The sequence below is a fragment of the Microtus oregoni genome, unplaced genomic scaffold (assembly GCF_018167655.1).
Source record: "Microtus oregoni isolate MIOR12 unplaced genomic scaffold, Mior012 000009F_ref0000495, whole genome shotgun sequence".
NCBI lineage: Eukaryota > Metazoa > Chordata > Mammalia > Rodentia > Cricetidae > Microtus > Microtus oregoni.
The window spans coordinates 11,643,683-11,669,108 of NW_024543068.1; the positions used below are offsets into that span (position 1 = coordinate 11,643,683).

The window sequence follows — 25,426 nt, forward strand, 5'->3', positions numbered from 1 at the left end:
AACAGCTGGAGTCCCTTTCTGTTAGCTCCCACCTCATCCTCAAACAGACTAACAATTCTGAGTTGCAAGCCTTACCAAATCAGATCCACTAAAAAGCTTACTGCTAAGCCACCAAGAAGTCAGGAAAACAAGAACTGAGCGATCATTCAGCAAACATTTGCCCACATTCTCTACGAGCACAAGATGCGGCTCTGCATGAGAGGGACAAGCCAACGGTGACACCATGACGGCCATCATCAAAGAGCGTCCACAGAAATGATACCAGAGGACACTCAGGAGACACCGCAGAGACATGAACAGAGTGCTGGGGCTACAGGGTGGGAGTCTAACATTCACCAGGAAGAGTTAGGGGGGAAAAAAAGACCACCAAAGAAATGATGCTTGGCTTTGCCTGGAAGGATGTTGGTGGCCTACTAGGTAAAGTGACATGAGAAAAGTGGAGGGAGTTCAGCTGCAAGGTAAATTAAACTAGAGTTAGAGTGACAGAAGGTCCCCGGAACTCTGATTTGACATAAACAGGATGAGATAGAAAGGTAGACACAACGGCTTAAGAATTCAAGAAGATAAACGCGGAGACTTCCTAAAGCACACACAGAATGGCACGCGGGAGTGACACGACGAGGCCCTGTGCCCTGCAAGGCTTCAGAAAAGCAGCAGAGTGAAGTGGGTCTTAAGGGAATGGGAGAATGAGAGGCAGACAAGGGGGCTTTCTAGCCAGACCCAGAACCTGTGGACAGGTGCAGTCCCCTCCCAAAGGCCTGCTTTTGAAGTCTCTGCCATCTTTCGTTTTGCTCTATAGTTCCAGATCCTGACTGCCTGCACCTTCCGTTCAGTCTCAACAGTTTTCCTACTTGAGCATCAGTCCAATACATCCTGTTATAATCTATTAAAGAGATCAAGAATTAGTGTCTAAACCAGGCGGTGGTGACACACGCCTTTAATTCCAGGACTCAGGAGGCAGAGGCAGAGGCAGAGGGAGGCAGATCTCTGTGAGTTCGAGGCCAGCCTGGTCTACAAGAACTAGTTCCAGGGCAGGCTCCAAAGCTACAGTGAAACCCTGTCTCGAAACAAAACAAAACAAAAAAATAATTAGTGTCTAATTACAAAATTAATAAAAGTAATTTTTATTAAGTACAGCTTAAGGGCCAGACATGGTGCCACGTGCTCTCTTTGCTTGCACTGTCTCAGTGGTTACAGTATTCTTAGGAGGGAGATATCACTATGGCTGTCACTTAAGAGTCTAGAAAATGAGAAGCAGGATAAGTTGCTGAAAATCACCCAACCAGAAATGAATGCAAACGGGTCTCAAATCCAGGCTGCCAGACTCTAGGGACCATGGTCTTTATTTCCCTACTCTCCAGCCCCCTAAGCAAGCCACACCACCTCTGTCCTTACTATCACACTTTAACTAGCATCACTATATCAATAATCATGTGTGTTCTATCCCCAAGGTCCAACGCGTGCCCAAAGCCTACCTGGCCCTATGGGCCTTCATCCTGGCAACTAAGTTCCTATCCATAGAGAAAGCAGACGCACCAAGGCCACCTTGGTGTGACACACACAGGGTCAGGAGGTCAGAGGTTTCCCTTTCTACACTATCTCTGTACAATCAAAAGATAGAGTGAAACAGAAGGGGAAGGGGGGAGAGGAGGAAAACTAGCAGGAGAAAGAAGGGGAGGAGGAATCCACTAGGAAGAAGGCTAAAACTAAAAGGAGGAGTCCTCGGAAAATGGGAGAAAGCACACACTGGTACCAGCCAGAGCTTCTTGGACCTGTTCCCAGTCTGGCTGCCAGAGAGCTCTGGAATATATTTGTTAGAGCTGGATTCCTGAGCGGCCTATTGCAGACTTTTTCTGAGTATACTCTGACAGAGAGAATCACACTCCGGTTTCAATCCCTGTTCCCCACATTGGAAGCAAGTTCCTCCTCCAGAGATTCCAATGAAAACTCACCACTGACCTCTTGGGAGGCTCTGCATCTACTCTACGAGCTTAAGGATGCAAACCCAGGATGTGTCCCTGACTCCTATAGTCTCACTGAGTCCCATTATCTGAGAATCCCAAGACCCTCCACACAAAACACGCGTCTGGTGGCTCCTTACCGAAACAACTGCTGCGGTGCGGAACAAAGGTCTTACAGGCAGTGGCGATAGCTAGTTCAGCAGAGATTATCGTCTTAATGATCAGGTCTTCCACATGGGCCATCAATGCTGCAAAAACAATCTTTTGTAATGAAAACAGAAACACTATAATGCATGCATGCGTTTGTAGGAGCAGATTCTAGGTCACTATGCAATTATAAAAGCAGTGTTCTCATTCAAAAAGCATCTAAATGGCGGTCTTCAGAGTGGGTGCTACAGGGCAGGCGTGAAACGAGTAGGCAAGGATGCAGATGGCCTGTGACAGAGTACAGGCCGCAGAAGGGGCCTTCTCTTCCTCTTGCTCTTCTGTGCATAAAAAAGTCTATTTGCACACTGCTTCCCATGCTGCTCAAGGCTCGGCATGGGTTCTTTTGAACTTCAAGCCCCATACTCAGATTCTACCCTGCCCATTGTCCACGTCAGCAACAAGAATGAGAGTTCAATTTACAAAGATTTGAACCCAGAGCCAACACAGATAGCAATGCAGCATACATAACGCCACTGTATCTTAGTTAGCAGCACACATTCAAGAAAGATAAACTGGGGGCTGGAGAGATGGCTCAGAGGTTAAGAGCACTGATTGCTCTTCCAGAGGTCCTGAGTTCAATTCCCAGCAACCACATGGTGGCTCACAACCATCTATAATGAGATCTGGTGCCCTCTTCTGGCATACAAAAATACATGGAAGGAATGTTGTATAGATAATAAATAAATAAATCTTTAAAAAAAAAAAAAGAAAGAAAGATAAACTGAGGACCAAAGAGAAAGTGATGCTTTCTAAACTAGAAACAAGAAAAGGGATTTGGGGAGGTTGTAGAAAGTTTCTTCTCCACTGTGAACCACAGGAAAAACAACAGTCACCCACTGGCTTCTCAGCAACATTATCAAGAGGCCTGGTGAGACACGACAGTAAAATCATACAAAGTAGTAGAGTCATGCGGCTGGAGAGATGGCTTGGCAGGTAAGAGCTGGCTGCTCTTGCAGAGGACCTACGTTTGTTCCCCAGCACCATGTAGGATAGCTCACAATCTCCTGTAATTTCAGCTCCAGGGAAACTGATGCCTTCTTGTGGCTTCAACAGGTATCTGTGTGCGTGCGTGTATGTATGTGCACGCGCACCTCCCCACAAAATATTTATAAAGTGGAATCTAAAAGGAAAAGGTATGATACCCACCAGTTGTGTGTGTGTGTGTGTGTGTGTGTGTGTGTGTGCATGCGCACAAGTGCACGTACACCTCCCCACATTTTGTATATATATCTCGTAGAGTCTAAAAGGAAGAGGTATGATGCTCACCAGTTGTGTGTGTTGTGTGCGTGCGCACACGTGCACATATACCTCCATATATATCTCGTAGAGTCTAAAAGGAAGAGTATGATGCTCACCAGTTGTGTCCTTGCCTTCTTGTTTCAGGTACCTAAGCATGGCACTCATGCTCCACTTGTTCCCATAATCCTCCACTTCTGGATCATCACAACTAAAAAGAAAGAAATTGAGGCTGCATATGCCAAGAGGCCTGTCTTCCCTGTGCTTTGAGTATATTAGGGAACATACACTTTGCTGATTTCCACCTGGTGTTCCCTGGTTCTTTTGTAAGACACCCTTTCTATCAATTCCTTAAAAGGAAGGGAAAATGAAGTTTGCTTTTCTGAAGAGTGCAGAGAAGAGAGCTAATTCTTCCACATCAAGAATGAGTGAAAAGCCAGGCATGGTGGTGCATGCTTTAATCCCAGCACTGGGGAGGCAGAGGCAGGCAGATCTCTGTGAGTTTGAGGTCAGCCTGTTCTATAAAGCGAGTTCCAGAACAGCCAGGGCTGTTACACAGAGAAATCGGTCTCCCCAAAAAAAACCCAAAAATAAATAAATAAAAATAAAAATAATAAAAATAAACAGTGAAGAAAGTTATGAAAAAATATGGACACGTTTAAGAGTTATAATAAATTAACAATGGGATTTAACATATCTAGCCTGAGGCAAATGTCACGTGAGGCCAGCAAACCACCTCAGGTGCCATTTTCAGACCAGAGCTGAGTTTGACACACTAATCAAGCCTCCTATCTGTGGCAATGACAGCTACTTCCCTTCTCAAGTCCCACGAGTGGCAGGGGACGCTGGGGTGCCAGGAAGAGCACTGGGCATCCCACTGTCTCTAATGGTGAATGGGGCAGGCTCCCCTGAGTGTCGCCCTGCAGCCAGGCAGTTTGCCACTGACTTCTCAATCCTCCGAGCCCTCTCCAGTTACATCTCTGCTCATCTCAAAGTGAGGGACATGGCGGCTTAAAGCAGTTCCAGGGCTGGTCAAGGGCCACTCACTGAAACCTCTTTCACTTCAGCAACTACCCCAACATTTCCAGTTTCTTGCCTTCCTTGGACCTGCTGGGAACTTATTTTTAGTCTGAGTAGAAAGTGACTGTTTGGGTTTCTTTTCTATTTTTCCACTTTCTGGCAAAATTATCTGGATGAAAGAAAACAGAGCAAAAATAACATTTCCACACAGCTGGGCTGCTACTCCTCTCCACTAGTCCTTCTCTAAGATGGCCTAGCTTCTTTAATGTTTTCCTTCTTTTGGTCTGATCATAGTAGTATATTTTAGAAAATTTTAGAAGCTATATAAAAGCAATGAGTAAAAACCCTAAAAGCTAACTACGCTAATCTTATACTTTGTGTTGAAGAAGAGTTAATATTTCAGGATATATCTTTTTCTCCTTTCTCAGCAAAAATACTGTTTTAGCTACTAGATTAATTCCGTCAAGGCGTCTGCTGCATGTACTGTCTCAATGTCCTTCTCCATTAAACAATACACAGTAAAGACGGTTCTAGCTCTGGTTCTGTACATCCATCCTGAAGGTTAAATTCATAGAAACGGAACCACGGTGTCAAAGGACACATATAATTTTAAGCTTCTGATATGACTGCTAAATTGAAATTCTTACCCAAGTCAAGTAGGGAAAGACAAATGGTGAAGGTGCGGAATTATAGGTAGAAAGAGGTGACCTTCTGCCGAGTTTGCCACGAAGAAGCAGTGGCAGCAGCCAACAACAGTGCCTCCAAAGTGACACTTGAGGGGCTGGAGAGAGCTTAGTGGTTCAGAGAACTCACTGTGCTTCTAGAGGACCTGGATTCGATTCTCAACACCCACATGGTGGCTAACAACCATCAGTAACTTCAGCTCCAGGGGATCTAACACGGCTTCGGGCTTCCGAGGGCACCATGAATACACGTGGCACATGCACACACGAAACACCCATATACATAGATTAATTGAAAAAAACAACAACAACAAAAGACACTTGGCCCTCCGTTGTCTCCTAAGTATTCTGACACTCGGCTCCAGTGCAGCTTTCCGTGTCTCCACACTCAGATGCGGCCAGTACCTCACATAGTCTCCACTCTTCTTATTCACACTGTAGTTCGTCAGGTGCATGAACTGGTTCCGAATGTTCTTGGATCCTTGGTCATATCGCACAGTTGCAAACCTGACAGGAAGAGCACGGGTGAAATGCCAGGAACAGCGTCAGTGGAACAAAAGACTGGGGAGATCACAACAGCATGGGGGATATTATCATTATCTTACAAGGAGGGTGGCATTCTTATCTAACAGATAATGACCTCTTCTAAGTGACAACTCCTGAGAAGTGTGTTCTATGCATCATCACATAACAATTGACCCTAAAGGCAACTTTCATGAAATAGAACCATATTACATCTAAATTTTAAATAGATAAAAAACTAAATATGACCATTAAAGACTGAGTAACTTGGCCAGGCATGGTGAAACACACCTTTAACCCCAGCATTAAGGATTCAGAGATCTGCCTGGTCTAGCTCGAGAATTCCAGGTTAGCCAGGGCTGCAGTAGGACACTGTCTCAAAAAATGAAAGGAAGAAAGGGAGGGAGGGAGGGAGGAAGGGAGGGAAGGAAGAAAGGAGGGAAGGAGAGTGGATGGGAGGGAGGAAAGGAGGGAGGGAGGGAGGGAGGGAGGGAGGGAGGGAGGGAGGGACAAAGGAAAAAAAGAAAAGACTGAATCACTTATCCAAGATTGCAAACTCTAAAACCCTATGGCTTAGCCACTCTCAGACACTGCTTCTCTTATCCCTCTATCATTGAATAGAAAAATAAAAATTCAAAACACAGCAATTCACAAGCTGGGCAAATGTATGTAGTAGGCTGCTACAGCTATGAAGTTGCAGTTAACACCTACTAGGCCCTCGCAGTGACTGAAACAACATTCTACAGGAGGAAAGGAAAAATGGTCCAGCACAGTGTTGTGCAGACTTGAAACACCCACAGAGGGAAGAGCTCTGATTCGTAATGGCTCAAGAAGGCCCATCAAGGCACTAACGAGAGGAAGCACAGTAGCATGAACATGGCACAGCACAGGAGAAGCCCACAGCAAACAGGCAGCAACTCCATGTCCATGACTACTGTTGAGAACATCAAAGCATAAAACACAGACGCCACTGCAGGCAGCAAGCAGGGAGAGGGAAAACTGCCCAGCGATGCTCAGTATCGAAAAGGCCTCAAGACAATAGTTCACAGACTGCTAGTGCCATATCACCCGGCCCTAAAGTGATTTTCCCAAGACACATATCCAAGTGTGTGAAAAAACCTAGAAGGCCACAAGTTTATTTTCATATGATTTACAAATCGTTTACATATGCTTACCCAGACTATGAAGTCAACATGATTTTTACCACATTAAAGGTCAGAATTTAAAAACTTTCCTCTTCTCTATTTCTTCTCACCCACTCCCACCATCTCCACTCCCTAATTCCCTGTACCAGAAAAAAAAAAAACCAAAAAACTAAAATAAACAAACATAAGGCCAGGAAAAAGGATGTGGATAACAAGAAAATTCTGACCAGGCATGTATGGCTAAAGAGAGTTTGACAAGCATTGTTTACACTTGAGAAAGACCTCAAAATTTCCAGAAGCTTCTAGGAGCTACCATTTAACACTTTGTCTTCAGTTGGTGGCAAGTGGACTTGGCCTTAACATCCCAATCTTCATATAAAGAAGCAGAGCAGGTGGAAGTCACTCTCTGAAATCTGAAGTCTGAAATTCAAGACTGACAACTTCCACAGACATTAACTGGTGATATATCACTTATCTTCAGCAAGAATTAAGTGTAAGGAAGAGAAAGTCCTGCTAGGCAAGGAGAAGTCTCTTTTGGCTACCTCTTCATACTTGATTCAACCTGACCAACATAGAAGCCCAACAGAAGCACCAAGTGAGCTGGATCTGGGGCTCTTGCATTTGCACCTCTACATGCTTTTAAGAGGCCTGGGCTCCTACAAATGGTCGTCCTCATCTTCCTTTCATTGGGACATTTGACAACATTACAAATGTCACAGAGTGGGCTCCTACAGGGGCTAAAAAACAAGAAAAAGAGCCAAGGGCAAAGAGAAGTGTGACAACAAACTGCCCTGACAGGGCAAAACCACCAACTCTGTTATCCCTCGATCCAAAGAACAAGAAGTACAATGCACGAAGAGCATACAGGGGAGGGAGGGCTTACCCGGTTAGATCTCACGGCTCTCATGAAAACCTGTTAGACATGCCACATTCATCTCTGCTCACCATTTTCTTCCTAGGGTCCAGGTGAGAAGTCACACTACCCTGGTTATTCATCCAGTTATGATTATATGCTTGACCCTAAAAGATTTGGTTTGGGACGATTTCCCTTGATTTTGGCTTTTAACTTGAATGACTTGGCTAGCTAACTTCTTGCAGATCCATGAGAAAGACAGTGTATGGACAAGAACCAAACCCTGGGGAAGTGCAGAACAGCCTCATGGGAATCTGAATGTAGAGAACAGAGAACATCTGACTGGGGAGGCAGCTCAGTAAGGCCAAGAGACTGGCTACAAAGGAGAAAACTTAATAAATAAATATGGTAAAGATAACAGGAGACAGTTTTTTCTTTGTTGGACAGGAAATGAGAATATGTAAAAGACAAAAGCTAGTTTATACTCTGAATTTAGAGTAGAGCTGCAAATGTCAACATAACCCATTTCCTAGCACACAGATATAGAAATAAATGTGGATGAGTGCATGAGAAGAGGGACACGCATGCACACGTTTCCTAGGCATGTCTATTGAAAGCCCCAGAGCAACAAGATCATCTAATCATCTAGTATCCTCCTTCCCTTCCTTTCTCCTTCCCTCCCTCTCTGTCTCTGTCTCTGTCTGTCTGTCTGTCTGTCTCTCTCTGTGAGACAAGGTTTCTCTGTGGAGCCCTGGCTGTCCTGGAACTATGTATGTATGTAGACCATGCTGGCCTTGAGCTCACAGAGATCTGTTAGCCTCTGCTTCCCAGGGGCTAGCATTAAAGGCATGTGCCACAACCGCCCAGCCAAACCTTCATTTCTAAATACTCTTCTCCATGACCAAGTAACCAGTGCTCCTTGGAGATATGACTGGTTCCAGAGCTGGGTCAGAAACGTCTTATACTCAAAGAATTATAGAGACATGTCCAAAGGACGCAAAAGCCAGCATAAAGGGGCCCCCATTGTCCAAACCTGGGACAAACAGAGTGTGAAAATAAAACAGTATAGTAAAAGGACCCATTGAAATAGAAATCTTTCAGTATGTGTTCATATAAACAAATGACTACATAATCATAAGGAGAAAAACCTTTTCCTCGAAGTAAAATGCCAAATAATACAAATAAAAGGATGATGGGATTTGAAAATCATCATCTGGCAGTCACTACTGTAATAATTCACTCAAGCAAGAAATATCAGTAGATATGAAAGCTATTGTTGAAACTGAGATACGGAGTAAGTTTTATATGGTTTCAACCACCTCATCATAAATTCTTGGTAATCACAGAGGGAAGAAAAGTCATTTTACAGTGGAGGAATCTGGAAGGCACTACCTTAATCAAATACTAAATAATTAGCATATACCATCAAATATACTGAAATGGGAACTTACCATCACTTCTGTGGGACTCTGACGCCAAATAAGCAACCAAAGTTTAATCATGAGAAAGTACAGACAAACCCAAATTGAAGGACAAATTGCAAAATGACTAGCCTGTCATCTACCAAAACGCCGAGGTCAGGAAGTCACAGAAATGCTGAAGAGCTGCTCCAGACTTCAGAAGTCAGGAGACTTGATAGCTGAACTAAATCGCCATCCTTGGCTGGGCCCTTTGGTTAAAGAACATGAGTAGGACAAACTGGCAGAGCCAGACGGGGTCTCTGGGCAGGTACTCAGATAGCTTCTTCACAAGTCCAAATGTTCAAAATGCAAAGTCTCAGAGGAAATGAATAAGTTTCTTGTGAACTTGAGAACAACAGAAGGCCTGGCCATTCCACTCTGAGAGACTTGGGAGCCGCACAGCACACGGGCCTGTGCATAGGAGCAGCTACTTCCCCATGCTCCAATGTCTGCCTGAGCAGCGCCCTCTGGGAAGGCACCATGAGCATTTAGATCTGTGACCGTCACACACTATCACACATCATCCTACTAGGCCTGAAAGTTTCCACACAATTTCCCTACTAACGAGCTAGAGGAAACCAAATCTGCAAACACTCATCCTAATACAACATAAGTACTGACCCTCGCTCTGACGGAGATCAAGATTTAAGACACTGGGGCCCTCCCACGGAGTCTCACAGTACAGAAACACTCGGGGCAGGCCCACATCCAGCACATGGCCAATACAAAACCAACTCAATGATATTTTGGGCTATTTATTTATTTATTTGGCTCATATTACTTCGTTTGGGCATTTTTTGCCTTACTTGTCTTTTGCTTACTTAATATGGCTTCCAATTCCTGTTTTTTTTGCTTGCTTGTTTTTGGTTTGTTTTTTTTCAAAACAGGGTTTCTATGTGTAGCCCTGCCTGTCCTGAAGTTTGCTCTGCAGACCAGGCTGGCCTAGAACTCAGAGATCTACCTGCCTCTGCCTACTGAGTGCTGGGATTAAAGACGTGCGCCACCACTAAATCCAATTTTGTGTTTTTATGGGTTTTGTTGGTGTTTGTGTTCCTTGTGCTTTTTCTTTGTTGTTGTTTTTTAATACTGGTCTAATTTTTTTTATTTGCTTGTTTGTTTTCTAAAGAGAGTGGAAGAAACCATGGAGTTGGATAGATAGGGCGGGTGTGCGAGGAGATGAGGAAGGGCAAATGATGATCAGTATATACCGCATGAAAAACATTCACTTTCAATCAAAAAAATAATGCTATTAAAGAGAGAAAGGGGGAGAGAGAGAAAGAAAGTGTGTATGGGGGGGGGGGGTAAGGAAGTACACTGGGCCCTCGAGATGGCTCAACCAGAAAAGGCACTTGTACACCAAGCCTGAAGATCTGAGAAGAGTTCTGGGGCTCACATGGAAGAGAGAAGCAATCCCAAGTTGTCCTCTGACTTCCATCTATGTACTATGATGCATGTGCACGCAAACAGACAGATGACTGTAATTAAATAATAAGACCTAAGAAAGCCCACACAACAGAATTTCACAGCCTTGACCTTTAGGCCAAGAAAAGATTATCAATCTGTAAATGAATACAGGTGATCTCTATTTTGAAAACGAAGTCTTAAAAACTACACTTTGTCTTTTCTGCTTCTCACATGGAATCAGGATTTCTCAGAAATGGGAGCGTGTGACTGAAGAACAGGCTTTAGTAGTAAACACACACATCAGCTTGATAGTTTTCCACTTTACGATGGTGTAAGGATAATCTGCATTCTGAAGAAATCACACTTTGAGTTCTGAATGCTGATCTTTTCCCACACTAGAAATATGCACTGGTGCTATCTTGCAACCCTGAACAGCAGAGCAAGCTGCAGCCAGTCACTCACACCATCATGACAACTGACATGCAACAGTAAACCATATTGCTAAGCTAATGTGTCTGGTAGGTTAGGCGTGTTAAATGCATTTTCAGGGGCTGAGGAGATTAAAGGCTCAGCAATTTAGAGCATTGGCTGCTCTTCCAGATAACCTGGGTTCAATCTCAGCACCCACATGGCAGCTCACAACTACCTGTAACCCCAGACTCTTTCTTCTGGCCTCCTCCAGCACTGCACATATGTAGTGCACTTACATATAAAATAAAGATAATAAAACCTTTTTAAATGCATTTCCAATTGGTGCTATTTTCAACTTGAGGGACTAGAGTTGAACAGATACTCTTGACAGGTAGACAGGAAGACAGGCCATGACTAGGAAACCAAGATAGCAAGCTTCCAGCTTCTTCCTGATATTTCTGGCCAGGCACAAAGGCCTACAGCCCCTCCACCACTGGAGCCCAGCTATGGACCACTCTGATAAATTCGAGGCAAGTTCAGGACATGTTTATCCCCAAACTGTCAATCTATCAGTCTCTCTATCTTTGCTCCAAACTGACCAACCCTACATCCAGGGAAGAAGCCCCCTCAAAGACCAGGCTTAGGCTTCGCAAGTCTCAGCTGTGCTCTGCAGGGCCTTTCTCTGCATGTGCCCTGCTGTGTGTGTGCTGCCGCACACTTAACAAAAGCATTTCTTTACAGGCTGACTCTGGGCTCTGTCTGAGATTCCCCCACCACTACTGGATAGTAGAGGGATTTGTTTGTTTTGTTGTTTTGTCCTGCCTTTTAATTCTTTATCTGATGGGGGATGGGAGGCACCTATCAAGACCCCTTGATGGCAACAAACTGATTATGGCTATGTTGGGACATGAGTCAATGGCAAGTCAAGAAACATCTGTGGTGGGTACGTAAGCTGCTTGTTTCCAAACCTTTACCAGAATGGAAGCAAGCACAAAGCCAGTGAGGGCTTCCATACTCTCCTCCCTGTACAAACTGTGCAGCTCTACAAACCTGACAGCATATATTCTTCTGGTCATGGTCATGGAGCTGAGTACTCGATTTAGCAGATACACTTTCTCCATTCAGAACAAATGCACAAAGAAAGGAGGCTGTAATAGTGGCACAGGAGTTATCTTTAGCAGATACAGCTGTCCTGAGCAGAGAGGCCTAGGCAATGAGACTTCACCTCAGGCACCCTTGCCAGAAGCCACTGGGTTTCATCCTAGCCTGACCTAGAAAAGTCTTAGGGAAGAGAACAAGAGGCCCAAGAGTGCTCTGATCTACTGTGGACCAGCTGCAGCGGGGAGGCTGCCAAGAAGCTGCAGTGACTGGGCAGCGCCCTGCACAATGTCTGGGAGGGGATTACCAGCCTGATCCTGTCCTCGGAGCCAGAAATGACTCAAACTTTACAAACAGCAAGGGCCTGCCAGAGAGAGTGACAGGGAGGCTAGGAAGGGCTTCTCCCTGTTGCTGGTGTCTCTTCCCCCAATTTGCTGCTGTGGCAGACTCTGGACAGTATGCAGCCTGTGAGGTAATCTGAATTCCTTGGCAATCAGCAAGTACCTGAATTCTTTCAAAACCACAGGAATCCAGCACAGAAAAGGTAAATATCCCCCGGAGCCAGTGTTAATTAGCAAGCAAGACTACTGAAGAAGGGCCTGGGGGTGGGGGAGGGAAGAAAGGCCTGCAGATGACTGGGGTCTTTTCTAAGTCTCCACTGGGTAAATGGCTGGGGAAGGGTGACCACGAAGCTGCAAAAGGGCAGCACTAGAAGAGGCCTTCAGTTTCCCACTTCCACGGCGTGCGGCGTGGGCGCGACCCTCAGAGCTCCCCACGGACTCTTCATGAGCTGGAGCTGCTGCTACCTTTCTTTCAGTCACTGACAACACATGTGCTTTTCAACTCAATGTCATCTTAATTAAAAAAAATTTCCTGTTTCAGTGCAAATTTAGCTATTAGCTTTGTCTCAAAAAGGACTGTATCAAATCATTTATATCTGAGATTGGATCCTTCTATAGTTGTAAAATCCAGAACCAAACCTTTTTGGATTCTACTTCTGACATAAAAATGTATCTCCACCATTTTGGTGAGAACTACACCCCTCTCTCTAGAAATGCATTGCCTCCGTTTTACTAGTTCAAAACAGCAACTTCCACAGACATTCTATAGCAGGAGCCTGCGCAGGGTTCTACAGCGGCAGAGGAGCGGAAGCACCGCTACCAGACCACGAGACAGCTGATGCTAGTGCCAGATGGGCAGCTCCACTTTCCCATCTCTTTACTATTTACCTACATAGAAGAAACAGTGAGACGGAGCTGGAAAGATGGCTCAGCAGTTAACAGCACTTGCTGCTTTTGTAAAGGACCACGGGTTCAGGTCCCAGCACCCACATGACAGTTCAAACCATCTCTAAGTTCCAGAGGATCCAATGCCCTCCTTCACCTCGGCATGCACTGAATTTATATATGCACAGGCAAACCCTTCTACACAAGAAACAAACAGTGAGGGTCTGCTTTTTATGAGCAAAACAAAGAGAGATGGAAACATTAGCCAGAATGAAATGGGGAGGGGGTGTCTTTTTCTTTCAAAGGTTAAAAGGGAAAGGAATTTACACAATAGAACCTATTTCACAATGCAATGACCTTTAAAAAGTGAACTTTCACTCTCCCACCATTAATTTGAAGCTCCCAACAAAAATGACAGGGTATAAAAGCCTAAAGAAGGAAACTAATTCTTCTTGCCTCTAGGTCTGTCTCTTCAGAATGATTATGGCTTTCTTCTCGTCTCAAAGGAAAGGAACCTGATGATCTCATCCCACGCTGATTACCTTCAGTTATGGCTACACAAAACGCACGCACGTGACCCAAGATTAGCAGAAGCTGCAGGTGCGGAGGAGCTGTAGACAGATGCTGAACGTAATGACACAGCTAAGCGCACTCTGAGGCCTGAGAGGCAAGCAGATGCCAAGATCAACAGTGACTGCATAGGCGCACCGAAGCGCCTGCACAGAACAGCGCGTCCTGTATGTCTGGGCAAACAGCTTGGATAATGTATGGATATGCCTATGGTAAGGACTTCAATACCCAACTAGGTTTCAGGTGAACCCACCAAAGACCTGAAAATTTCCATTTTCCTTTTCTGGCTTGATGATAGGAGTAATTAAAAAGGTATTTCGCCAACTGTGAGAAAAGCATGCCCTGGCCATATAAATGTGTGTATGCATGCACACGTGCATGCCAGTTCCTACTGGAAACGAGACAACTGCCACTAACTCTGACATCTAACACAACATGTAGTCAGAGTTATTTACACATCTGCAGCAAACTGTAATGTATGCTAAAGACGCTCTCATTTTATGTTTTGAACCATAAAGATGCAAAAACTATGTAAATTTTTACTCATAGTGAGGGTTACAAATACTGTAGGTGAAACATCTTCAGGCTATAGCACAAAAGATACTGGTATGACACCCTGGAGAAACAGGGTGCATAAACACCTTCTCTCTTCCAGAAGACCAAGCAGGACCAAGGATGAATTGGGATGAGGATGGATGGAGGAAGGATAATGAAGACGCTCATTGCACAAGAGAGGGAAGGGTCAGAAGTCTCAGCTCTGAAACCACACTCCATCGCACCCTATGCCCCAGAAACAGCAGGGGTATTTTACCTTCTCTCTGTTTTAGACAATAAGGAAACTAGGTTTTGATATTTATATTGGGCTTCTTTCTCTGTATGCTTCAAAGTACAGGAGCTCATATCCATAAATGCTCTGGGAAATGTCTTCCTTATGATAACTGAATAGGAGCTAATAGTTCATGTGTGATGCCTGGTCCAGGCCTTTATTCAACTGGAAAATGTTTTCTTTTTCTCCTTCTCAGTTTTCAAGGGACAAGCGGGCAGGACAATGGAGTGTCAGTTGTCTCCAGTGTTCCCAAGGCTGCAAGTCATAAATCTTAGTTAAGAATATGACAGAACTTACAAAAGCTGTCATTGCCACCTAGAGGTGAAGGGAAGACATGGCTCGGCTAGCGAGAGGTTTTTGTTAGTGCCCTCACTCCAAAACTGGAAAGAGAAAACTCAGTTGTCACAGTTCAGTACAGTACAGCCTGTCAAAGCCATGGGCAGGTGCTGGAGAAGTTCTGTGAGGACAGGGATTCATCTGGTTTTTTTTTTTTCATAAACACAAAGAATTAACCTTATTTTATTCATGTAGTCTCCATTTCCAAAACAACTTTACTACAATCAGAAACAGACATAGACTGACTTTCCCATTCACTTTGTCTGCACACAGATGCAAAGCTCCCTTTAGACTGCTACACACTATTCCACCAAGGCCATGATGCAGAAGAACTGTAGAGTGAACTAGCTGATTTAAAAAAAAAAAGTAAGGGAAAGGAACACATAGCAAAGTTACAGACTTTTTAAAATAGCTTCAAAGATTTATAGGAACTGTTACCTGTGGGTACAGGAGACAAAACTCCAAATTATTATAAATTTATAATTTAATTCTGTTGATAGGTACTACTTTAAAACCTACTAAACACCCAAGAAAACTGTATTTACAACCACAGCAAAGTATATAACCTGTACATTAAGGTATGAAAGCCATGGACACCCCCTGAATATGAGAAACACAGCTATTCAATGAGCTCCAATCCTATGCACTACCTCATTAGGGGAGCTGAGAAAAGTCACTGTCACCCCGTTTATGCAAAGCCGTTTGTTCTGCTGTAAAACGGCAGCAGGTACTACTGCTGCAAGCACTGACAGAAGGACCTGGTGTACAAGTAAATTAAATGTGGCTTTTTCTTTTCCCTTCTAGATCTACTCTGAAAAAAATTACATTTTTTCTTAATACCCTAGGTCTCTCATAACAACCCTCATGCATGAAATTGCCCTGTGGCCTCTACACCTGAAGAAAGTGTGTGTTTCCACACACTTTGTGAAGCCCTGCAAGTGTAGACTACCAAGACTGTGTCCTGTCCTTTGAAGTCACCTGGTGCACTCTAGTGCCCTGAGTTGAACCTAACAAAGAAGCAGCTAGTCTTAGACACCTCTTCAGTGGATCCACTCTACCATCCCAGCCAATCCCTCTGCCTAAGAAAGCCTCTTACCTAGCCAATCCTTCCTCATAGAGATAGATGACAAGGGGGTCATAGGAGGTCACGAGCACATAGAGGCGCACATCAAACTTGAAATCTAGGAAGAAAGAAAGTTGGGAGTCACAAGAAAAATGAAGTTCATCTGCTTTCTGTTGCGATGAACAGGACAGCACAACCAAGAACTATGAAAGATGACAATCCACCTCACACAAAGCACACACTAGACACATCTTGAGTTTTGAGACTAAAGAAGCATTGCTCACACCGTGCTATGCAATGTAGTTGCTAAATACAAAGGACAATGTTGGAACATGGTCCAAGAATAAATTCATACGTGGAGATTTTTGAGTGAATGTGAGAAAACACCAAGAAACCAAGACAAGAATCTTGTGACCTCAGTTTGTTCAAAAACATGGGAATGTTCTTAGATTATGCCTCCCAGGTGTAGCAGACAGAAGTGAATTTACTTCAGATAATTTACTACAACTGGCTAATTATTTGTTTATATGGCTCTATGGAAAAACATTTTTTTGCCATGTGTGGCTTACATGCTGTATCCGGCTTACCCACCAGACATCTGAGTGTGTGTGTGTGTGTGTGTGTGTGTGTGTGTGTGTGAGCAGTATCTCTCCTATATCACTTAATTTCAGTTTCAGAAGGATGATAAAAAAAAAAATCCTCATCTCTGGAACTACGGGTACCAAAACTATCAGACTAGCTTTAAAATTTACTAGAGAAGACTATGAAGAGGTTACAGAGTTGAGCAAGATCCAGCCCCATCTAGTCAAGAGTCAATCACAACTCACCATCTATGAGCAGGGGGTTGTTAATGTAACGGGAGACCAAGATGTTCTCTTCCAGGGAGATCTGGTTTGGCTGTTGAGTAAACAGAAAGGAATGAAAAGAGAGAAATCCTAGAATGTATAGTGAGGAGCAAAGCTCTTATCCTTTTAAGAAACGATACTGTGGAAACCCAGAATAATCACCTGGTCAGATGAAATACCACTGTGAGCACCCAATTACAATAGGGAAAAATAAATTTACATAGCACCTCTCAAATAAATGCAGCTAAATAGCTTTAAAGATTTATATGCATCGTATAAAATAGTTATTTGCCAACAAAATTAGAGCTACTTAAATAATAAAAAGCTGCTTCTTTTAAAATATGAAGACAAATGGAAGTTTTAAAACACTACACTAGTCCCAATGCACCTCTCATTAGGCTGTTCTGGACAGACACAGATGCATGATAGAGCCTAGCATTCCCAGGGAGACTTAAGTCATCTGCTAACCAACTGTAAAGGCTGAATGGGATCCTTTAAAGATCTCGCCAATAGGTAAAAATTGTTTACTTAAGAACAGTGGGTATTGCTCAGGTAAAGCACCGAGCACTCAGTGATGAGGAAAACAGACACAACTGTGCCAGCGCAGAACTTCAGGTTCAGAGGCTCCTTTCCCCTAAAGGGTTTATTGTTTCGGGTTAGAACAGCAAAATGTAGGCTCTAAAGGGGCATGGAGCAGCAGTTCCACAAATATAAGATGTCACACTGCCAAAGGGGCCAGTCTGCAGGGCTGTGACAGAAAGGCCAACTGTGGCCAGCAAAAGAGCAGACACAGAACTAAGCAGTGAAAGCTTCAGGCATGCGCAGGGGAGAAAAGGAGGCCACTGTCATTTGCAAAGGCCTGCAGAAAGGAGGGAGGCAGATTCATGAGCCTGGGGCTGAAAGTTCTAACGGGGAAATGGCAGGAAGGGAAGGGAATAGCAGAAGCAGGGAGCCTTTGGCACAGGAGTTGAGATTTAATATGGTGGGAAGCAGGAAGTTATTGCAGACTCCACGTGGAAGAAGCAGTAAGATGAACGCATCTCAAACAGAACAACTGCATCTGTTATCAGATTAAGACGAAGGATCAGCTGCAGTCAATCCAGATGGGCAAAGGGCTCCAGACTGCAAATGGCAACAATAGCAATTATGAGATTAACTATCGTTGCTGCTTGGAAATAACTAGCAGCATCTGCAGAAATAATTACAATTTAATAGAGGTACCAAGCATTTACCAGGTGCCAAGAGCTGTTCTTAGCACATCCCCAGTATTATTTCATCCTCACCCAACCCAGGGGCAGGTATACCACCATCTACATCCTAGAGATGAAGGACGGTTGGGGTGGGACAGCTCTGTCAGAGCTGCAACCATTAGAGCAGCACTGTGCCCGGGCAGTGTAGCGGAAGACTCACTTTCAAGCACTGTTCGTAGTGCTCCCCAAATCGTGGCACGAAATAACTGTCCCCAAAAGTCTGTAACAAGGTATTCCTTAGCCCCACTACTACTGCCATTATCTCAAAGGCAGACCTCAACTTTTACAGCTCATCTCTATGTATCAAACGAACACAATGACATCAGTATTCATTCATCCTGAATGAACGCAATCACCCATCCCACTTCCTGATCCCCTTACACTTCTTGATGATCAGTCTATCACAAGTACTATCTCCATTTCCAAGTTAGCGAGTAAGACCGCATGTAATCACTAGAAAGGCAATAAAGCTGCGGGCTGTGTTCCAGACATGAAGTTAATCAATCACAGCTACGCAGTACCTATAAGCTACAACTATGCAACAATTGTAGGCTCCATCTGAGAAACTCCGAGGGACTACAACAGGGACATGACAGGTGCCCACCTGTCCTCTGTACCAGAGAATACACTGGAGGTGGCTCTCAACCCCGTGACATATCTAGTGCCCGTGCCTACTTCCTGTTTCCACTCCCTAAATCTCTAGTCACCCAACAATGCATAGCATCGACTCCTGAGTTGAGACTCCTTAGTACCTGCTCAGCATTCCTAGTTCATTCCTAGCTGCATAAGGAAAATGGAACGCACATGGACTAAACGGTTATTTGAAAATGGTTCCTTCAACTGGTATTGTACATTAAAGCCCAAGTAAATGTTTTTGATATCCTTAAGAGTATTTCCTATTCACTAAATCCTCTGTTAACTAATTTAAAAGTATTTCCATTTCAAGGTTGAATTTCCTCCCAAAAAAAGAAAAAAAAAGCAGGCTAATACAGGAATCAAAATTGCTGTGGAAACTGGAAAGATATTGATTTTCCTAACTGGATTTTAAGATTCAAGCTTGGGGTACGTGTTAGGTTACTGCAGAGTAGAAAAGGGTGGTGGTCAAGGAGATGCTCTGGAACCAGGACTTCAGCTACAACGCGAAGAAAACAGTAGCTCTCACAAGAGGTTCTTGTAAAGAGTAATCTTATTAGGAGATTCTATTTGGAAAGCAAATGGAAGGTGCGAGTTAAATGCTCAAGAAGCATCAATTGGTCCTGGCAGTACTGCACACACTTTTAGTCCCAGCTCTCAGAAGGCAGAGGCAGGGATCTCTGTGAGTTCTAGGTCAGTTAGAGTCTACATAGTGAAATCCTCTCAAAAATATATCTCAAAAAAGTGCATCAGTTGCTATTACTATTGCTGCAAATTCAACAGTATCTGTGTGATTCTCACTACTAGATTTCACAACTCAACAACATCCATCTCCGCATGCCACATGCCAGAGCAACGCACTCAACTGTAATGAAGACACAGAAGAATTAGAACACACAAAATAATTAGGATTTCTCCAAAGGTTTTAAGGAATGATAGCATCTGGCACACAGCCAGCACTTCCTAAATAACTGCCAAACAATAAGAAACACAGAGAACACAAGATAAATACATGCAAAGAAATATAAAAGAGAGAGAGAGAAAATGGGATTCTATGCACAAGGAGGACGGGGTAAAGAGAGTGACCTCAGTCTTTCGGTACTTCACAATCTCAGGACGTCTATTACTAGAGAGAGAGAGAAAATGGGATTCTATGCACAAGGAGGATGGGGTAAAGAGTGTGACCTCAGTCTTTCGGTACTTCACAATCTCAGGATAACGATGGCACACAGATGACTGCACTGGACCTCAGCAGTGAGATTCATACCTTCATCAGAAAACACCAGGTCTTCCCCCACCTCAATTTCAATATCCTAGGTTGGGAAAGTATGACATTTGGTCAGGTTACTGAAGAAGCTGGAGTAATCAGCTTTGTTCCTTAGGCTGTATTTCTGGATAAGAGCACATCATTAGGAGCCCTATCAGTCAACCCACTAGGATGTTTCCCTCTGCAGGAGTTCATAATGCTGTCTTCGGTGCTACACAAAAGCCACACTTTTTCTTTCCTTTTTTTTGCTCTCCTTATGGTAAAAAAAGTTGCTTTGGTGTATGTTTTCCAATAGATTATAACAACTACAGGGAGGTTTTACTAATGGGTCTTCTCATGCTAGTGGGAAGACAAGGAGTGACATTTTCATTTGACCCTAACATCTATCTCTAGCCCCCTGCCACAGTCCCTCCCCCACTCCTGGTTCTGCACCCACCCTTTGCCTCAGCACTCTCTCTCCCTCCCCCTCAACTCTGAAAGAAAAGCAGGCAGCAGCCTTGGAAAGAGTTACTTCATCCAGTTGGCTAATGGGTCACATATTCCAGGGAAAGGGTCCAGGTATGGAAAAGAAGGGGTGGTTAAGAAGAGAGGAAGATTAACAGTGCAGTTTGTAGGTCTGGGTAAAAGGTGATAAAATTCCAGTTTGGGGGTGAAATGGGAATATGTTCCCATTAGACCCACATGTTACCAGCTCTCCTGTGCAGGCTGGCATCTGCCCAGGCTTCTGTCTGGCACCTTCACTAAATACCTAAAAGAATCAGCTTCATTCCCAAGCTTCTCCAGTGGGGGTAGGAGGGACAGCTGGCAAAGGGCTAGCCAAGTACTTTGATCTATGCAGGGGGTCTCAAGGGACTGAGCCCATGGAGAGGTGGGAGGGAGAAAGCGACTCTTACATAGGCTGCCAAACGTGCATTCCCTAAAGACGCGTCATTCCCTTTATGAGCCTCAGCCTCAGTGAAGGTTTGGAGCAAGAGGTTCCCAGCTCCATTAAGGAAAGTTTAGCTTTTCTATTCTTTATGATGTTAGCTTTAAAAGAACAAATCACTAGGGCAAAAGATCATTCCAAAAGAAAAAAGCCCCAGATGAGCTGGGAATAGATCCTATTCTCTTTGACTCGTGTCTAAGAAAATAAAAAGCAAACTTGAACCGTAGCTGACTCTCAATAGCAATTCCATTTGGCAGCTAAAACCCAAACCCAAACTAGTGCCGTTCTTGCAATTCAAACAACACTGCGCTCCTGGCAGAGCTGAAGGCAAGACTGTCAGATAGGAGCCTTATGCCAAGGTCACAGAGACAAGAAAGAGCCAAGGCATAACACCATGTTTTAGCTCACACAGGACCCAGGGTTGAGCGACTCCAGGTAACAGGACCCCTGGCTGGGGCCTGATGCTGTAGCAATTGCTCAGTCAGAACTAGAGGCTATCATTTCTCCAGTGAGAACGGTCTGGCCATAACTGTTTACTGTACAGTTTTGGATCCAGACTGATCCTAAGGACTTTCCAAAGTGAAAGACTTTAGAAAGTTCATTTCTGCATACACAGAAAATAGCTCAATGTGAAAAAATAACTGGGGAATTTAAGATGGAGTACTGACCACACACACACACACACACACACACACATACACACACACACACACACACACACACACACACACGATACATCTACCCCAACCTTCCCTTCCAGGGCTCACTGGAAAGAAAGAAAGGATATTTTCAAAAGAATGAAATAATAACAAAGGCTAGAAAAAAAGCAAAAGGAGCCAGAATAGATCAAAAGTCTAAGTAAATCTTCAAAGACAGGGTGCAGATAAGATCAAGGGGAAAATCAAAACAGAGCAGAGCAGAGGGAGCTCCAGCCCCAATACCAGGTAACGAAGATTCCCAAGGAGGCCCTGAAAAGGGGTAGACTGGCAGTGAGCAGAACAAGAGTGTGGTGGGCCAAGGAGTAAGTCAGGAGAGTTCCCACCGCCTGGGAGCCGTGAGGCAGTGGGAGTTCTCCAGCACCTGAGCAGTAGCATGTACGTCAGGGGATCACATCTAAGATGGTTCTTAAAAGGACATTTTGTATAGGTGCACGGTTCTTATGGAGGAGGAAGGAACTGAAGACACTCTGTCCCCAAACAGGCATTATAGAGAGAACAAAAGTAGCTCTGCCCAAGATAGAATTCACCATAAGCTTCTCCTCACCACCACAAGAGCCCTACCTATTCCAGAAGGGAGAAGGCAAGCTCTTCACCAAATCCAGCTATGCACAGGTAACGGTCAGCATGCTATACCCGTACAAGGAGAGGTGGGGGGGGGGGGGATGTACAACATTACATCATAGGGAAGGCCATAATAGTCTCTAATTTCACTTATAAAATGGCTAATATCTAAATATTCCCAAACTTGAGGGGGAAAAAAATCCTACAATAGAAGTAAAGATAATCCCAATAAAAGAGTAAAAACAGAAGAGTATTTTAATAACATTTCAATGGTATCCTCAAAAATGTGAGTATCTACTGCACAACGATAAATAAGGGTAAAGATGAAAATCAGGAAGAAGCATCCTTGGAAATTAAGTATATATCCATGGAGGGAAGCAGGGCTCTTCTTCAAAAAGAAGACATCAAATGGAGACAGAGGCCTAGGAGACAGCTTAGAGGATCAATGGCTTGCTGTACAAGCAAAGGGACAGTGGTTCAGGTCCTCATCACCATGTTATGCCCAGTTATGCATCAGCATGACGGAAAACACCCCAGCCTTGGAAGGCACAAGGAGTCCCCAGAGCAGTGAGCACTGGCAAACTCTGAGCTTGACTGGAAGACCCTGCTTCAGAGAATAGGGTGGAAGAGCAGTCATGGACAATGCCAGATACCAATCTCGGGCCTCCAGAGGCACATATGCACGCACACACACACACACACACACACACACACACACACGCTATGCAAAAAACATACATACTTAGGCCTCCATAGCACACAGGTGTACACACACATGCAAAAAACACAAATATGCACACCCCATACAAAACTACAAACGAAAAAGAAAGAAAATAGAAAAAGAAACAAAAAGGATATTTTTCCCCAAAGTAAAGGAAAAATAGACAGTGCCCAAGTGTTTCTACGTGTCTAGTAGAAATAACACTGTAGTCTATTTCTACTGAGTTTTTGAGAAAATTATAAAGGAACAGAAACTAAAACAGTTATTAAAAATAACTGTAAATGTTACACAACTTTTTAAAACCTAAAAGGAAAAATTAATTAAACTTAAGAAGTGGACTATGGAAGGGCAGGTGAGAGGGATATAAGTGTAATAAATGTAAAATGAAGATTACCAAATGCAATAAGAATCTCAAACTAATATAAAATCAAGTGTGGTATGGGAAGTCCAGCAAGTGAGACTGGAGTTAGCATTTTACTTACTTTCTCTGTATATGTACTTTATTATTGTTGTTGTTGTTATTGTTGTTATTATTATTATTATTATTATTATTATTATTATTATTATTATGGCACTGAGGATTAAACCCAGAGCCTCATGCATGTTAAACAAGGCTTCTTACCATTCAGCCATGCCGCTGTTCTGCATTAATTTTTAAAAATATTTAATAAGGAATTTGCAAAGAATCAAGATATTGGCAGCTTCTGACAGAGAAAGGAAGAGAAGGAGAGAACAAAGCAGCAATGGCAAAAACATCAAACCAACTTAAAGCACGATTAGTGACAGCTCAGTGCAGTGATATTTTATTTGTATTTTAATAAATAAAGCTTGCCTGAAGATCAGACCGCAATGCGAAGTCACTAGAGGTTAGGGAGTGGTGCACACACCTTTAATCCCAGGACTCAGGAGACAGAGGAAGATAGATCTCTCTATGAGTTCAAGGCTACACAAAATCATTCGAGGAACAGATCCAGGTGGTGGTGGCTCACACACTTTTGTTTGGGAGTCACACATTGTTAATCCCAGCACTAGGGAGGTGGAGACAGGAGTGAAATGGCTGGACAGAGAGAGGAATATAAAGGGGACAGGAACTCACTGGAGTGTGGAGTCTGAGGGTCACCCCTAAAAGGTCTCTCTAGTGGCTGACTGCTCTGCTTCTCTACTCTTCAGCTTTCCCCCCATCTCTGTCTCTGGGTTTTATTATTCGTGCTACAGCTTAGTGCTGAGGAGATGACAGGACAACAAGCTCAAAGCAGAAGACACTTCTGTGCTAATACAACAGGCTGCCTTCTCCCCAAAACCAGTCTAGCAAGTGACATTCTGGCCGTGGACATGCTGGGCCAAGGCCGAGCAAGGGAAGACGCTCCCAGCAGAGTGAACAGCAGTGCACATCCAGCCTCCACTCACATCTGAACTCAGTGCAGAAGGAAATACCTGCTCAAAAAGTGCCAGGTCTGCAGTTCTCTGCATACTTACATTGTTGATCAAGTAGACGCCCCGCCCCCTAGAAGAGGCCACTGGTTTTACTATCCAAGGTCCCCGGTCCTTTGAATATGAATCTGCTCAAAATATTGGGAGATAAAAAGGAAAGAGAAAAAAAAAAAGAAGGGACATGAGTTTATTATCTTAAACTGCAACAACAGTACCCAAGAACCTTCCAAACCTGCAGCTGGGGAGCAGCAGCGCATCACTGTCTTAGAGTTGCCCCAGAAAGGGAACTTAGGCAGGAAGAAGCAGAAGAAGGAAAGGGAGGAGGATAGCAAATTATTCACACAATCATATCTTCCATTATTTCCTCTTCCTTACATAAGGATGGAAACAAAATAAAGTCAAATCTGAATGTTAGTCTGTTACCAAAAACAACCTTCAGGAAACTGAAAATCTCATTTTTGTTAACTGAAGGACTGCCAATAGATAGAGACAACTGAGTTTTTTATATCTCCAAATACAGCTGCTTCCTTTGAATAATTCTTCAGATTTCGGAAACCAGGCAGCGCGATAGGGCAAGGAAGCATCATGATCCACGAGCACAAGGTAGCCTACAGCCCACCAGCTTCAGGTCTGTTTTTAAGTATCTTTGGGTCATAAGAAGAAAAAGCAGAAATTTGGCACTGATAATCCCCGGGACTCCTTCATGGTCTGGGAAGAAGCTGAGGGTTCTGACTTACACTTGGGGAATATCCTAGGATTGGGGGGACAGAATCATGGGGAACTGCGGGGGAAACCCCAGGAAAGAGAGAGCTGGTGGCAGGCTCCACTCTACCTCTGCCCCTTCCTCTTCTGATGAACCCCACACCCACCGTTTCCAAGGAAGAAGGAAAAGCTGAAAACTAAGATGCTGGTTTCTTGCTATTTTCTCCTCTAAAAGGGCGCAGTGTGTGAAGAAATAAAACCACGTGAGTGAAAGTGTTTCTGGCCTCTCAAACAGCCAGCTGTTCTGCATCAGGATAACATCATTTTATCCAGAAAACAAAAGCATAAACC

At 43.9% G+C, this 25,426-nt stretch overlaps 1 protein-coding gene across 13 annotated transcripts in view; it reads right to left on the bottom strand.

The window, feature by feature from the left end:
- Positions 1 to 25,426, bottom strand: part of Ttll5 (tubulin tyrosine ligase like 5) — a 256,731-nt gene that overhangs the window by 201,825 nt on the left and 29,480 nt on the right. For 11 of the 13 annotated variants that reach the window (XM_041658029.1, XM_041658025.1, XM_041658034.1 and 8 more), the window contains 6 exons: positions 24,419 to 24,501; positions 16,849 to 16,918; positions 16,055 to 16,139; positions 5,513 to 5,614; positions 3,524 to 3,615; positions 2,102 to 2,209 (listed from right to left, as the gene is read on the bottom strand). In XM_041658029.1, coding sequence (XP_041513963.1) covers positions 2,102 to 2,209; positions 3,524 to 3,615; positions 5,513 to 5,614; positions 16,055 to 16,139; positions 16,849 to 16,918; positions 24,419 to 24,501 — 540 coding nt within the window. Of the gene's footprint in view, positions 1 to 2,101; positions 2,210 to 3,523; positions 3,616 to 5,512; positions 5,615 to 16,054; positions 16,140 to 16,848; positions 16,919 to 24,418; positions 24,502 to 25,426 lie in introns of those variants that run through there. The other 2 variants (XM_041658036.1, XM_041658037.1) reach the window with 2 other exon arrangements.